At 39.4% G+C, this 12,377-nt stretch overlaps 1 protein-coding gene across 3 annotated transcripts in view; it reads left to right on the top strand.

The window, feature by feature from the left end:
• The first annotated feature begins 2,464 nt into the window (after window positions 1-2,464).
• Window positions 2,465-12,377, top strand: part of EIF4E (eukaryotic translation initiation factor 4E) — a 49,229-nt gene continuing 39,316 nt past the window's right edge. Inside the window, exons 1-3 of one of the 3 annotated variants that reach the window (XM_047091563.1) lie at window positions 2,465-2,557; window positions 5,098-5,195; window positions 6,788-6,834. In XM_047091563.1, coding sequence (XP_046947519.1) covers window positions 6,817-6,834 — 18 coding nt within the window. In that variant the 5' untranslated portion in view covers window positions 2,465-2,557; window positions 5,098-5,195; window positions 6,788-6,816. Of the gene's footprint in view, window positions 2,558-4,929; window positions 5,046-5,097; window positions 5,196-6,787; window positions 6,835-12,377 lie in introns of all 3 variants that reach the window. The other 2 variants (XM_047091565.1, XM_047091566.1) reach the window with 2 other exon arrangements.

The raw sequence follows: 12,377 nt of genomic DNA, 5'->3' as shown, positions 1-12,377 counted from the left end.
GTCTGCTCAGAAATGGTATTTTGTCATTTCCCAGAAGTCAGTTTTTACAAGGTAAATATATCCAGTCTGCTAACATGCATATCTGGATTAAATCCTTCCCCTCTTCTTAAAACCTGATAATCTCGGGTACTGATGTGATAAAGTACAGACTCTTGTTTCCTAATTTTCCATTTAAGAGCTCTGAATGCTGTTGGTTAATTTGTACTAAATGCATCCATAGAGCTGGTAAAAGTTCTTCCCAAATAGCATGTCCTTAATAGTAATTTCTCATTTTTTCCAGAGACTAATGGCTCCCTGAGTATTATTAGCATTATATTATAATTTATATTAATAAAACAATAATCATGGTTTTCCATTAGCTACTTGAAACACACAGGATCATATCAGAATTTTTAGTACATCTCATGTTTTTAAGCAACATCCTAACTGAGGACTGGTATCTCTCAAACTTTGAAATTAAAGAGTTTAGATGTAGGTAAATCAAAAATTCCTAATTCGTAGCTGTCTAAAGATGCAGTTGGAATAGAAAGGCACATGGCAAGTCCTGAAGAAGGGTAATTAGCCATCCATACAATTCCTACAGATTGACATTTCCTCAGAGAATCATTACAGTCCAAAGACACAGAAAATCCAGCCCACAGGGGTAGTTTTCCACTTGCCAAGCTCAGAGAGCATAAGTATAAAAAACTAAAAAACTAAGTACTGTTTAAAAAAAAAAAAAGGACTGTGGGATGCCTGGCTGGCCCCGTTGGTACAGCAAGTGATTCTTGATCTAGGGGTCATGAGTTCAAGTCCCATGTTGGATTTAGAGCTTACTTTAAAAATATTTTTTAAAATCTGGACTCTGAGCTGGAGCACCCGGGTGGCTCAGTCAGTTAAGATTCCAACTCTTATTTCAGCTCAGGTCACGATCTCACAGTTCATGAGTTTGGTTCGGAAGTTCAAGCCCTGAGTTGGGCTCTGCGCTGACAGCATTGAGCCTACTTGGGATTCTCTCTCTCTCTCTCTCTCTCTCTCTCTCTCTCTGTCTCTCTCTCTCTCTGTCTCTGTCTCTCTCTCTCTTTCTCTTCCCCCCTTCCCTGACTCTCTCTCTCTCTCTCTCTCTCTCAAAAATAAACATTTTTTTAAATGGACTCTGAGTGATACAGCTATTATGGATCATGTTTCTGTATCAGTCCTGCATACATACAAATCAATATGGGAACTTATGTTTCATATGACTGTGAACCTGGAATCAAAGCAAGGTGAATTTGTTGTATGGTTGGTGTCCTCAAGAAACCATTTCCAATGAGGAACAATGGACCAGAGATCCATGTTTTTGCACCAGAGCACCAGTCCACAGAACAATGCTAGGGACAGATCACCAAATATAGTCATTTTAGATTTCTCTTTTACAGATGGCAAGCAGGCCATCTGCCACCCATTAATACATTTCTGTCTTTAGACAAATTCAGTGCAGGCATTTATTCACAATGAAAATTCAGTCATGCCTCCCTGGGAGTTCCACTTAAATCTCTGAATTTTGAGTGTTTACAATCCTGTAGGTTATTTCTAAATACTATGGATCTTATCCCATATGTTTAATTTTTTTCCCAATTTGTTTTAAAAGGTAAAGTAGTTCATTTGGGAACTACCTTATTTTTGTCCAACATACTGCTTACATGAATTTTTCACATACTCTTTGCAGATGATTTCTTTCTCATTGTTTCAGAAAATGATTTTACTTACTAGGTGGTCCAGTCACAATCTAGTCAATATTACACAGTGCTAAGAGTCCTGGAGACCAAACTGTGTTCTTGGAAAAGTTATTTAACCTTAGTTTATCTATCTCAGAACATTGTTTTGAAGATAATATGAGGTTATTATCATGGCAAGTAAACTGCATAACGTGGTGCTTGGCATATCATAATTTTCTATTACATTATTAGTTTTCAGGCTAGAATTGTATGTAGTTTTAAAAATTAGATTTGAATTTTCCCAAATATTTGTTAGCAATCTACCTACAAATCACAAGAAGCTACTCTTTTACCAGTGGAGACAACCTGCAATTAATTAAATAACGTTTAATATGATACTGGGTTTAGAGCTAGGGTAATGACGTAGTCTGAAGAAAAAGAAAGAAAGGTAAGGAGATAAAGAGTAATGAGTATGCTAACTTAGGGTGGTCAAGGAAGTGTTTTGTCAGGAAATGGCTTTAAAACATAGACCTGAGTGAAATGAGGGAAGGAACTAGGTGATGGGCTCAATTTATTAGATGAATGAGTGCTTGTTATGATGCTTGTTAGCTGCATCCTTTTGGTTCTTAGTCACGCTTCTTTATACGGGTACTGAACTATTTATATTTCTATGACTTAGCAGGCCACGCAGATTTTACAGTCCAGGAAGGAAGTGCCTGGGCTTCCCATGTGCTTTAAATATCTGCCAGTGATTACACATTTCCCATGACTGACTTAGTACTTCTTGAGTGGTTTGTCAGTTCTGTAAACGAACTTAGTATCAGAAGTCCTTTGAAGAGGAGCAAGCATTTGGAAGAACCTACCAGAGGAGAGCAGCTATGGTATGGAGGAAAGAATCTTGAATCCAGAGAATTGGGTTTGAATGCCGGCTCACCACTGACTGTGTGGACTTGTATATGTCCCCTAACTTTACTGCATTTGTTTCTTTATCTCTAAAATGGGGTTGATAATGTTTAATTCACCTAATTGTTGTAAAGGTCAAATGAAATAATTGATATGAAAAATACTTGGTATGCAATAGGAAATCAGTAAATGTTACTTGATTTTGAAAACTCGGAGTATCCTTAAAGATAATGGGCTGTGGTTGTTTTTCTGCATAAAATAATTCTTTTTTTTTTTTTCAACGTTTATTTATTTTTGGGACAGAGAGAGACAGAGCATGAACGGGGGAGGGGCAGAGAGAGAGGGAGACACAGAGTCGGAAACAGGCTCCAGGCTCCGAGCCATCAGCCCAGAGCCCGACGCGGGGCTCGAACTCACGGACCGCGAGATCGTGACCTGGCTGAAGTCGGATGCTTAACCGACTGCGCCACCCAGGCGCCCCTGCATAAAATAATTCTTAAGCATACTACACTAAACTAAAAAGTAGAAATAAGAAATTTATGTAACTATAAAATTGTAGTTAACATTGAATTCTTACCATGTTCTAAGAACTATTCTAAGCATGTTACATGGGTTAATTTGATTATTTCTCACACTGATCAAACAAGATAAGTACTATTATTCTGCACATTTAACTCATGACAAAAATAAGGCACAAAGATGGGGATCCTGGCTAATTCAGTTGGTAGAGCATGCAACTCTCAATCTCAGGTCATGAGTTCAAGCCCCACATTGGGCGTGGAGCCCACTTAAAAAATGAGGCACAAAGAGACTAAATAATCTACATACTGTCATACAGTAAGTGGTGGAATTGGGATAATAAACTAATAAATGCGATAATTAAAAGATTACTTATCCTGTCCCAAGCCATCACCTAGGTCTTTCCTTTTTATAAAAAATAAACTTTTTTTTATTTTTTAAAGTTTATCTTGAGAGACAGAGAGAGGGAGGGAGAGAGACAGGGGGCGTGCAGAAGGGAGAGAGAGAATCCCCATGCTAATGGTGCAGAGCCTAAACCCAGGAACTGGGAGATCATGCCCTGAGCCCAAATACAGGAATTGCGAGATCGTGACCTGAGTTGAAATCAAGAGTCAGACGCTTAACCAACTGAACCACCCAGGCATCCCACCTAGGTCTTTCCTAAAGGAACATACCTGTAGAAAGTGACAGTAACAAAAAAAATAGAACTTAAGGCACGATCAAGTTTAAAGAGGGTGAATAAGGTTAAAAAAAAAAAAAAAACCTCACTGTTAATGTTAATTAAAGGTTGCTTTAGATTATATCTAAAGCTAATAAATAGCCAACCCTGTAATATTAAGGATCATTTATTATGCAATTTCATATCTTCTTTCATCTTCTGAAGATCTACTCATTTTAAGAAAAACGGTTGCTTAATATTGATCAGAGACTAAGAAAGACTAAAAAAGGCACCTAATAAGAACAGATTACCTAAAATTCCAAGGCTTTTAGAAAAAAATCCTAGAGAGTGCAGCAATAATATTTTTGAGGGATTGATTGTAACAAATGTGATGGGTTTGAACCATAGTTGAACAATGCCCAGCAAAACAATGACTCTGGTTATCTAGAAACTGAAAATTACAATGACAAAGAGGTAAATAAATGATAAAAACAACCTATGTGTTCTATCAAATTATTTAAAATCTTTTACCATGAGTTAAATCTATAAAGGCTAGTAGTAATATGCCAGCTTGAGAAATATATTATGTAGGGAAAAGATCATGACTATACATGCTAAATGATAACCAATCATCCCAGGCTTACAAATAATAATTACCATGATACTATACTGAACCATTAGTTATATATTAACTAACTAAATGAAGTAGAATATATTTCAATACCATATCCCATTTCATATATCTTTTTATTGCCCTTTTCCTTAAGAATAAGCATGAATATGGCAGTAAGATGACAAATGGAATTTTCTGTAGATTAACAGAAAAATAAAGTATAACATTTCTTCTCCGCATATTTCAAGCTGGAAAAAACAAAACCACATAAACACATGGATAAAAACTTAACCACCAAATCAGAATCTAATGGAGATGTATTAGGTGGAGACCCATCAATGTGCCATAAAAACACATGCAACAAAGTGTATACAAAAACGAGAGAAATTAAGCTACAAAGAATAGAAGCATATACAAGTATTATAGAAGTATTAGGCTGACTGACAAAAGTGGGTAGTTTTTTAATCAAGAGAAAAGTTAATAAAACAGAAGCTATCATTAAAAAAAGTTTTCAGTCCCATATGGGACTGAAATTTCCTTAATTCTTTGCTGTTTTCTAGCAACACTGTGAAAATACATCTATGTTATCTCCTCAAAGAAGATAACCAGACACTACAAGAAGATACACTGAGATCAACTGTAATTACTTTGGATAGTTTAACAGTAGATCGTCTTTGTAAGTAGAAACAGAAATTTACCCTGTTTTCGTTTTGTTTTGTTTGTTTTAGAATTCCATCTACTTTTAAGCCTACTAGAACTAAGCTGACTGGAAAAAAGCTTTCATTAATCACCTCTGACATCCAGGGAAACCAAAACATATGAACAGGCAATGGTTTTGAGTTCTTATACAGTCTCAATTATGTGTTAGTCAACTCAAGCAACCATTATGTACTCAATAATAGGTATGACACAGGTCTGGACATCAGCAACACAATAAGCGGGCAGGCACAGGCAGCCTACTTATACTGATATTTTAGTATTAACATTCTTAAGAAGTATGGAAGATAGTAATGATATGTCTTCCTAACTAGAACTTTATAGTAGTGCTCTACTAGATTTATCTCTATTTTATTAACATCAAGACTGCAGAATAACACTGTCTTAAGAAATAACAGCGTAGTGTCACAGAGGGAAAGGAAATGTAGGATGCCAATGTGGGGATAAATTTCTAATTGCCAATGATTGTTGTGAATATAGTGATATTTTCCTGAACATTAAAGCTTCTGTTGTAGGTAGCTACAGTAATAAAGAAAAAAGTTGTCTTGAAACTTTAAAATGTCATTGTTGTACACGATAATACGACAAAGTAAACAAAAGAAAAATTTTAAATATTGTTTCAAAAAACATTAGGGGAGAGGCACGAGGTTGCTTATTATTAAGTGCTTACAGAGTCGGATGCATTTTCAAAGCTGGTTACAATCATTACCACAGCACACCCTTGTGAGGTAAGTGTATTATCATCTGTGGTTCATAAATGAAAATGCCAGGCACTGAATCACTTGCCTAAGGAGAATGAGTCAACGTCAAGAGTCATAGTTGACCGACCTAACTTCTGACGGTCAGTCCAGGGCTTAGTCAGCGGGGCCCGGAGTGGCTTCCCTGGCTGGCACCTGGACTTAGGCTATTTCCGTTCACGTTAAAGCAGAATAGTGGAACTGAGAAGACAGAACTTTCAAATAATTTTTACTTCTACTCAAGATTTAGCCCTGTGCTCTTAATCTCAGGATTTAGGACAGGAAAAGCTGTCGGGTGCACTCCCCCTCCCCCAACCTGTGGCAACTGGGAACTGTGGACGGTTCTGCCACCCCCTTTCGCAGTGATGGCAATGAGTGACCACCAGCGTTAGCAGAGCCGGGGGACGGGGGAGGGTGGATTGCTTTAAACAACGACTCTCCATCGCCGCCTCTTTCGGAAAGCAAGAGAAAATGGTGGGAAGTTAAACAAAATTTAAATAAACAGACAACTTGTCCTAGGACCTCAACTAAGCAGATGAAACCTCATTGTGCGCGCTGAGCCTGCAGTTCCCAACTTTCCGGGGAAAATGGGAGGACAGGGCAACAAAGGGCACGGCAGCAATGTCTGGCAGTAAACGCTACAGCACCTATCCAGGCGGAAGAGCACAGGACTAAAAACCACGCACCGACTCGCTAGGGTCCGCAGCCGAGAACCGCGCACCCAGCTCACCAACCACGTGACAAGTCCTTTTTTTTTTTTTTTTTTTAAACTTCTTTTCCCTTAAAAAAAAGAGAGGGAGAGTGAGTGAGCGAGAGAGACTCCACTTCCCAGAAGCCTCTTGTTACCCACGCAGCCGCAGTCTTGCGCAGGCGCCGCCAGGGCCAAACGGACACGTCGGTCACGTGAACAGTAGCCGGCCAATCCGGTTTGAATCTCATTTTTTTCTTCTCACCCCCCCTTCAGGAGCGGTTGTGCGATCAGATCGATCTAAGATGGCGACTGTGGAACCGGTGAGTATTGCCTTTGGCCCCCACCCCCACCGGTCCCCGCGCTCCGTCTCCCTTCGGACTAGGGGACCCCGCGGGACGGCGTTCCCGGCGCGCACGCTGCCTCTTGCTGCCCCCTCCCCCTCTTCTTGGGTCTGACCTCTCCGCGGGCAACTGGGGGCGCCCCGGCGGCTGGCCGCGGCGGCGTGTAGCGCACACGTTCTGGTGGGGGCCCAAGGGCTGGGGGAGAGAGGTGGGGGAGGGGCGGCACGGCGCCTCCTGGTGAAGCTGCGAGGTGGTCTACAAGGGTGGAGGGTGATCGGTGCCCTGGGCTAGGTGTGTGGGGCTTGTGTCTTCGGGATAGAAGGGTGCAGGACTGGCTCCGAGCGGGCGCCGGGATCCGCAGGGAGGGTGGGCGGCAAGACGGCCTGGAATGAGATGGAGGAGGGAGCCCCTGAGTAGAATTTCCCTCCCTCTTTCCCTCCCGAGCTCCAGCCTGGGGGTTCGGGTGCCAGACGCGCGCGGGTCTTCCTTAGACCGGTGGGCCAGGGAGCCGGTGGGCGCGCGTTGCCAAAGGGTGGGTTGGGCGGGAGTGGTGCCGCCGCACGCGCGGAGAAGCTTCGACCTCGCCGAGGGGAGCCGAGAGGGGCAAGCGCATGTTACTCCAGCGCGCTCAAGAGTTGCCGGGGTTGGCGGCTGGGGAGGCGAGAAAGGTTTGGGGCGGGAAGGAGAACCTCGTGTAGCGCGGTAAAGCTCTCAGAGTAGGATGAAGGGTGGTGGTGGTGAGAAACGGGGATCACATTGTCCTCTCCCCTCCATGCTTGATACTGGGCTGTCATGGAGGAGGGAAGGGGGAGGAGCGAGGCCTACTGATCGCTGCTGCTGGTCTAGTTGCCGGCCGGACCTGCTGCGTTTCACACGCGCCTGTCTTCCATTCATTCATCCTTTTCGCTCTGCGCACGTCTCCAAGAATGCGGATGGGTCTTGATCCGTCTGTCCTTACGAGCCTTTGTCGTCTGAAAGATTTCTAAGGCACAGTTTATTGGAAATAGGAACTTAACTTTAAAAATTGGTTTTCCATACATTTTTTTTTTTTTTACCCGTTCTACTGGCTTTCCTTTCATTTTAGGCACCATCTTAAACTTAGTTGAAGCAAGCTGATCCCAGTACTTTGGTAGTTACCGCCCAAAGGAGAGAGGATATCTTTGTCGTAGTTTGGTTTGCCGGCACTGGCTCATTTACAGGCCTGGGTTGCTGTTTTAGGAATGTCACATCTAAGTGAAATTGTTTTAGAGCATAATATGGAGTATTTTAACAACTAGAAGACCTGTGACACTCGAATCAGTTCTAGACCTTGGTTGCCAGATATTTGTGTGTATCTTTAATGGTAGTTTGTGATTTTTGATAATGACTTACCAGTTTGCTTTGACTTTTTAGACTTTCATAGCTAGGTCAAAAATTAGCCATGGAAAGGCTTACAGAATACAAAAAAACTTATTTTTCATTACATTGATGTAAACTATCCTTAGCTTGTTGCCAGAATTTAAGGCAGTTCTTCTGTTTGGTTACTTGTTTTTTATTGGTACCAGTTTTCATTTATGTTTCTGAAAATTAGGTTGGCTGCAAAACTGTCTCTTAATTTTCTGATACAGTTAACTGACTTTGGAACATTCATGTTCCAAATAAAGGTATAGGATGAATATGAAAATACTCCCTTTTAACAAGTTTCCATATTCGCTTTTTACTGGATCTGCTTTCCTACGCATGGTAGTAGCATCATTAAAAAACATTACAGCTGGTAATAGGAACAAGGCTAACATATCTGAGCTGTTAAATAATGTATTCTATGAAGTTTATCAGTAACATTTCAGTCTTTTGGATTTTGCAGAGCTATGCAGTTTTGTTTCAACAGCACAGAACTACAGTGTTGAAGGACTATTTTGAGTCAGTAAATATTTATAGCCTCTGTTATGTTTAGGAGTTTATACCAAATGTTCTTTAGGATACAGAGTTATACAAAATATGATTCTATACCTTGTTCAGTGTAAACTCTTAAGGAACTTAATTCTCAGTGATGTGGTCAATGATAACAGTATAGTATTCATTCTGGTGCTGACCCAGGGAAATTTAGATACTGCATTTAAATTTGGGGAGTAGGGAACCTAAAAACCTAAAGTGTGTGAAAAGTGGAGAAAGCCAGTAGTAGTTTGAGGATGTTTGTAAAGTAGACTGATATATTCATTTTTAGTGAGAATGGCAAATTTTTAGTACTTTATTTTTTGTTAAAAAAATTTTTTAATGTTTATTTTTGAGAAAGAGACCATGGTGGGGGGGGGGGGAAGGGGCAGAGAGAGGGAGACACAGAATCTGAAGTAGGCTCCAGGCTCTGAGCTGTCAGAACAGAGACCAACGCAGAGCTTGAACCCACAAACTGCGAGATCATGACCTGAGTTGAAGTCAGTTGCTTAACCGACTGAGCTACCCAGGCACCCCAAATTTTTAGTACTTCTAATGCACCCTTTTCACAGGTTAGTCTCTTAGAATTCTTTGACAATTTTGAATAGTGGGTGTTTTTTTTTTTTTAAAGCAGCCTATTAGTATCGATTACGATTGAGGTATTCCTGCTGAAGCCTCCAGAAACCGTATTTGTTCACTGCTACTTTAACTAGCTTGTGAGTTTCCTTATTGGTTTTCATTTGGGCATAATCATAAGCACTTAAAGAGCTATGGGCTTTTCTTGGTTGTCCCACCTTTCATAGGCATTTGGGGAATTTTTATCTGTGGAAATTAACACAAAATATCAGTCATTTTTCAGTTTGCTATTACTTGATTTTACTCAAGTGTGTGTAAGAGATCTTTTACATTAAGATGTAGCTTACAAATATTAAATTTGTTGAGAAGCTTGATAGGGCAAATTAATGGAAGCATTTTACCTCTTTACAGGTAATATGGCAAAATTTTGAACGTTGGGATCAATAGTGCATTCCTGTTAGTCTGTTGGCACTTGAATTGTGACTAGGTCAAAATTAGACTCAATATTAGTCATGAACATGGCAAGCAATTTCCCCGGGCCATTTTGCTTCCAGTGGGTCATGTTTCTTTGTAGCTTTATCTTCATTCCGCATTCTTAATTATTGGGCTGTTTTTTGACTTGTAGTTCTTTTTAAGGTAAGAGGTTGTTTTGTTTTGTTTTTGTTTTAGTTGAAAGGGTATATAGTTTTACATGGTTTTTACATTTTTTAGATTTTTAAAACTACATTAATTTCATTAGTGGAATTAACTTGAACAGCTAATCCAATGTTTCCATTTTTATCCTTCAGAAACATGTATTGTACTGCGAAGAGTTTATTAAAAGTAAATAAGGCTTACACATGTATTGACAAATATGTTGTATATAATTCAGTGTTTTTGGTTAATCAGAGACTGATTGACAAGCAGACCTTGCAAATTAATATGCTTTTTAAAAATGTTCATTTTTGAGAGAGTGCTTGATTGTGAGGGAGGGGCCGAGAGAAGAGACAGAAGCAGGTTCCAGGCCCTCAGTGCAGACAGAGCCCCATGTGGGGCTTGAGCTCATGAATTATGACCTGAGCCAAAGTTGGTCACTTAACCACCTGAGCTGCCCAGGTTCCCCCCCCCCCCATGCATATTTTTGCCTTAATCAAAAAACCCACTACATGTATCAAAGTTCATTCATGAACCAAATAAATTTGGTTCTGTTTATATTTCAAATTTCACTTTATTTTATACTTTGAATTAATACTGTGCATAATTATTTGACTTAGAGAAATCCAATTTAGAAGGCAGACATAGTCTATACACTGAAGTTGCAGAGAATACAATGTTAAATGAATTAGGTAAGCCTAATCCAATTTGGACAGCAAATTCTAGGCAAGATTTAAAAATATGTAGTTTAACTAAGGTAAAGAATGTACAAGTACCTGGATGTAACAAGGACCTTGTGAAGTGGTTATTCTAGCAATGGTAATTTCTACTTTTCGTTCTCTGCTACTACTACTGGAAATTTCCTAGCCCTTCTGGTACCTGTGAGTTTTTCCATCTTTGTAATAGAGGCTTTCTGGAGAAATGGAAATGAGCATGGGTTGTAGTCTAATTTTAATATCTGTATGACCTTGACTGGGATTTCTAAGTCTAGTTGAAAGAATGGGAATACGAAGATATCTTCCAATGATTTTGATTTTCAAATGCAGTATTCAGAGGTTATGAAGTTATGTCAATTCCATAATGTCAGTTATGAAGAACTGGATAAAGTTAATGTTCCATGAATGTGTTGCATGCAAGTGTATCCATGCATAATGTATATACTCACCTTTTTCTTTTTGTGCTAAGAAATTCACATAGCTCCCTTTTGATTAGCAATCCTTGGCCAATAGCAAGAAATGCAAAGCTTATGATCTACAACCCTCAGATACTCTTCCTACTCCTATCTCTATCATAAAAATCACTAGTGTTCCTTCAAAAGTTCTATTTGGAGAAAAAAGAAAGGATCACTTTTGACTTTCAGGTACGTGGGAATGTGGTTGGAAAATAAGTTTTTTTTTCCCAGTTGGAATGTTTGATACATTATTCCATAGAAACAGTGGGAAGCTGTAATTTAGTCACATTGTTCAGTAAATTTCTGTGGAATTAGGACAGATGTGACTAACGTTGAATTTCCAGGGATACGGATTTAGAGTTCTAAGCAACTGACCATAAAAATGACCTATAAACACAACCTATTTGTGTGATTTTTAATGTAGGCAGATTTTTATTTCTTAATAATAGCTAACATACGGCACTAATCTATATCAGGCACCACACTATGTGCTTTGCATATATTAATTCATTTAATCCTACAGCAACCCTATGAGGTAGATATTATTCTTAATTCAGATGAGGAAACCAAGGCACAAAGAGATTAGGTAACTTTGTGTGACTAACTTGGTGAAGATCACACAGCTAATAAATGGTGGGGTGGAGTTCAAACTAAAGCAGCCGGATTCCAGAGTATGCATTCTTAACCATGACACTGTCTCTCCGTGTTATGTGTTTTCCTTATTTGACCTGGGAAAATTAATTTGAGAAACTTACTAGATATTTTGCTGCAGCTGTAAAAGAAGATGTGCGGATATTTTAGGCCCTTTTGTGCAGTGTTTGGTAACTGATGACCGAAGTACAGAGTCATAAGGAAATAGCACTGTGGTTTCTGAATGCAAGGACTAAACAAGTAGTTATACATAAGGTTATATTTTAGTAACTGGTCCAGAACATTTTGGATAGATTTCTGAAGAAAGCAAATGGACATTTCCCTCCTCCCCCTTTTCATTTGATTTCTGGACCTTGTCAATTCAAATGATTTGCTAGTTAAAATATTTTGCTAGTGAAAACAGTATTAGTAAGTTTTTAAAAATTTGTGAATATGGAATTTACTCTTAACTACTTTTGTACTGTTAGTAATTTTGGTGAATGGTCTGGCCAAGAGTTAAGCGGTTGTTTTGAAAAACTTTGAGTGTATGTTGCTAGTCTTAAAAGCTAAATTGTTTGAGGAAGGTAGTAGGAAGACCATA

The sequence above is a fragment of the Lynx rufus genome, unplaced genomic scaffold (assembly GCF_022079265.1).
Source record: "Lynx rufus isolate CCGP_SWC_20201006 ecotype Redwood Valley unplaced genomic scaffold, mLynRuf1.p SCAF_3, whole genome shotgun sequence".
Classification (NCBI taxonomy): domain Eukaryota; kingdom Metazoa; phylum Chordata; class Mammalia; order Carnivora; family Felidae; genus Lynx; species Lynx rufus.
This window is presented reverse-complemented; position numbering and strand designations above follow the sequence as displayed.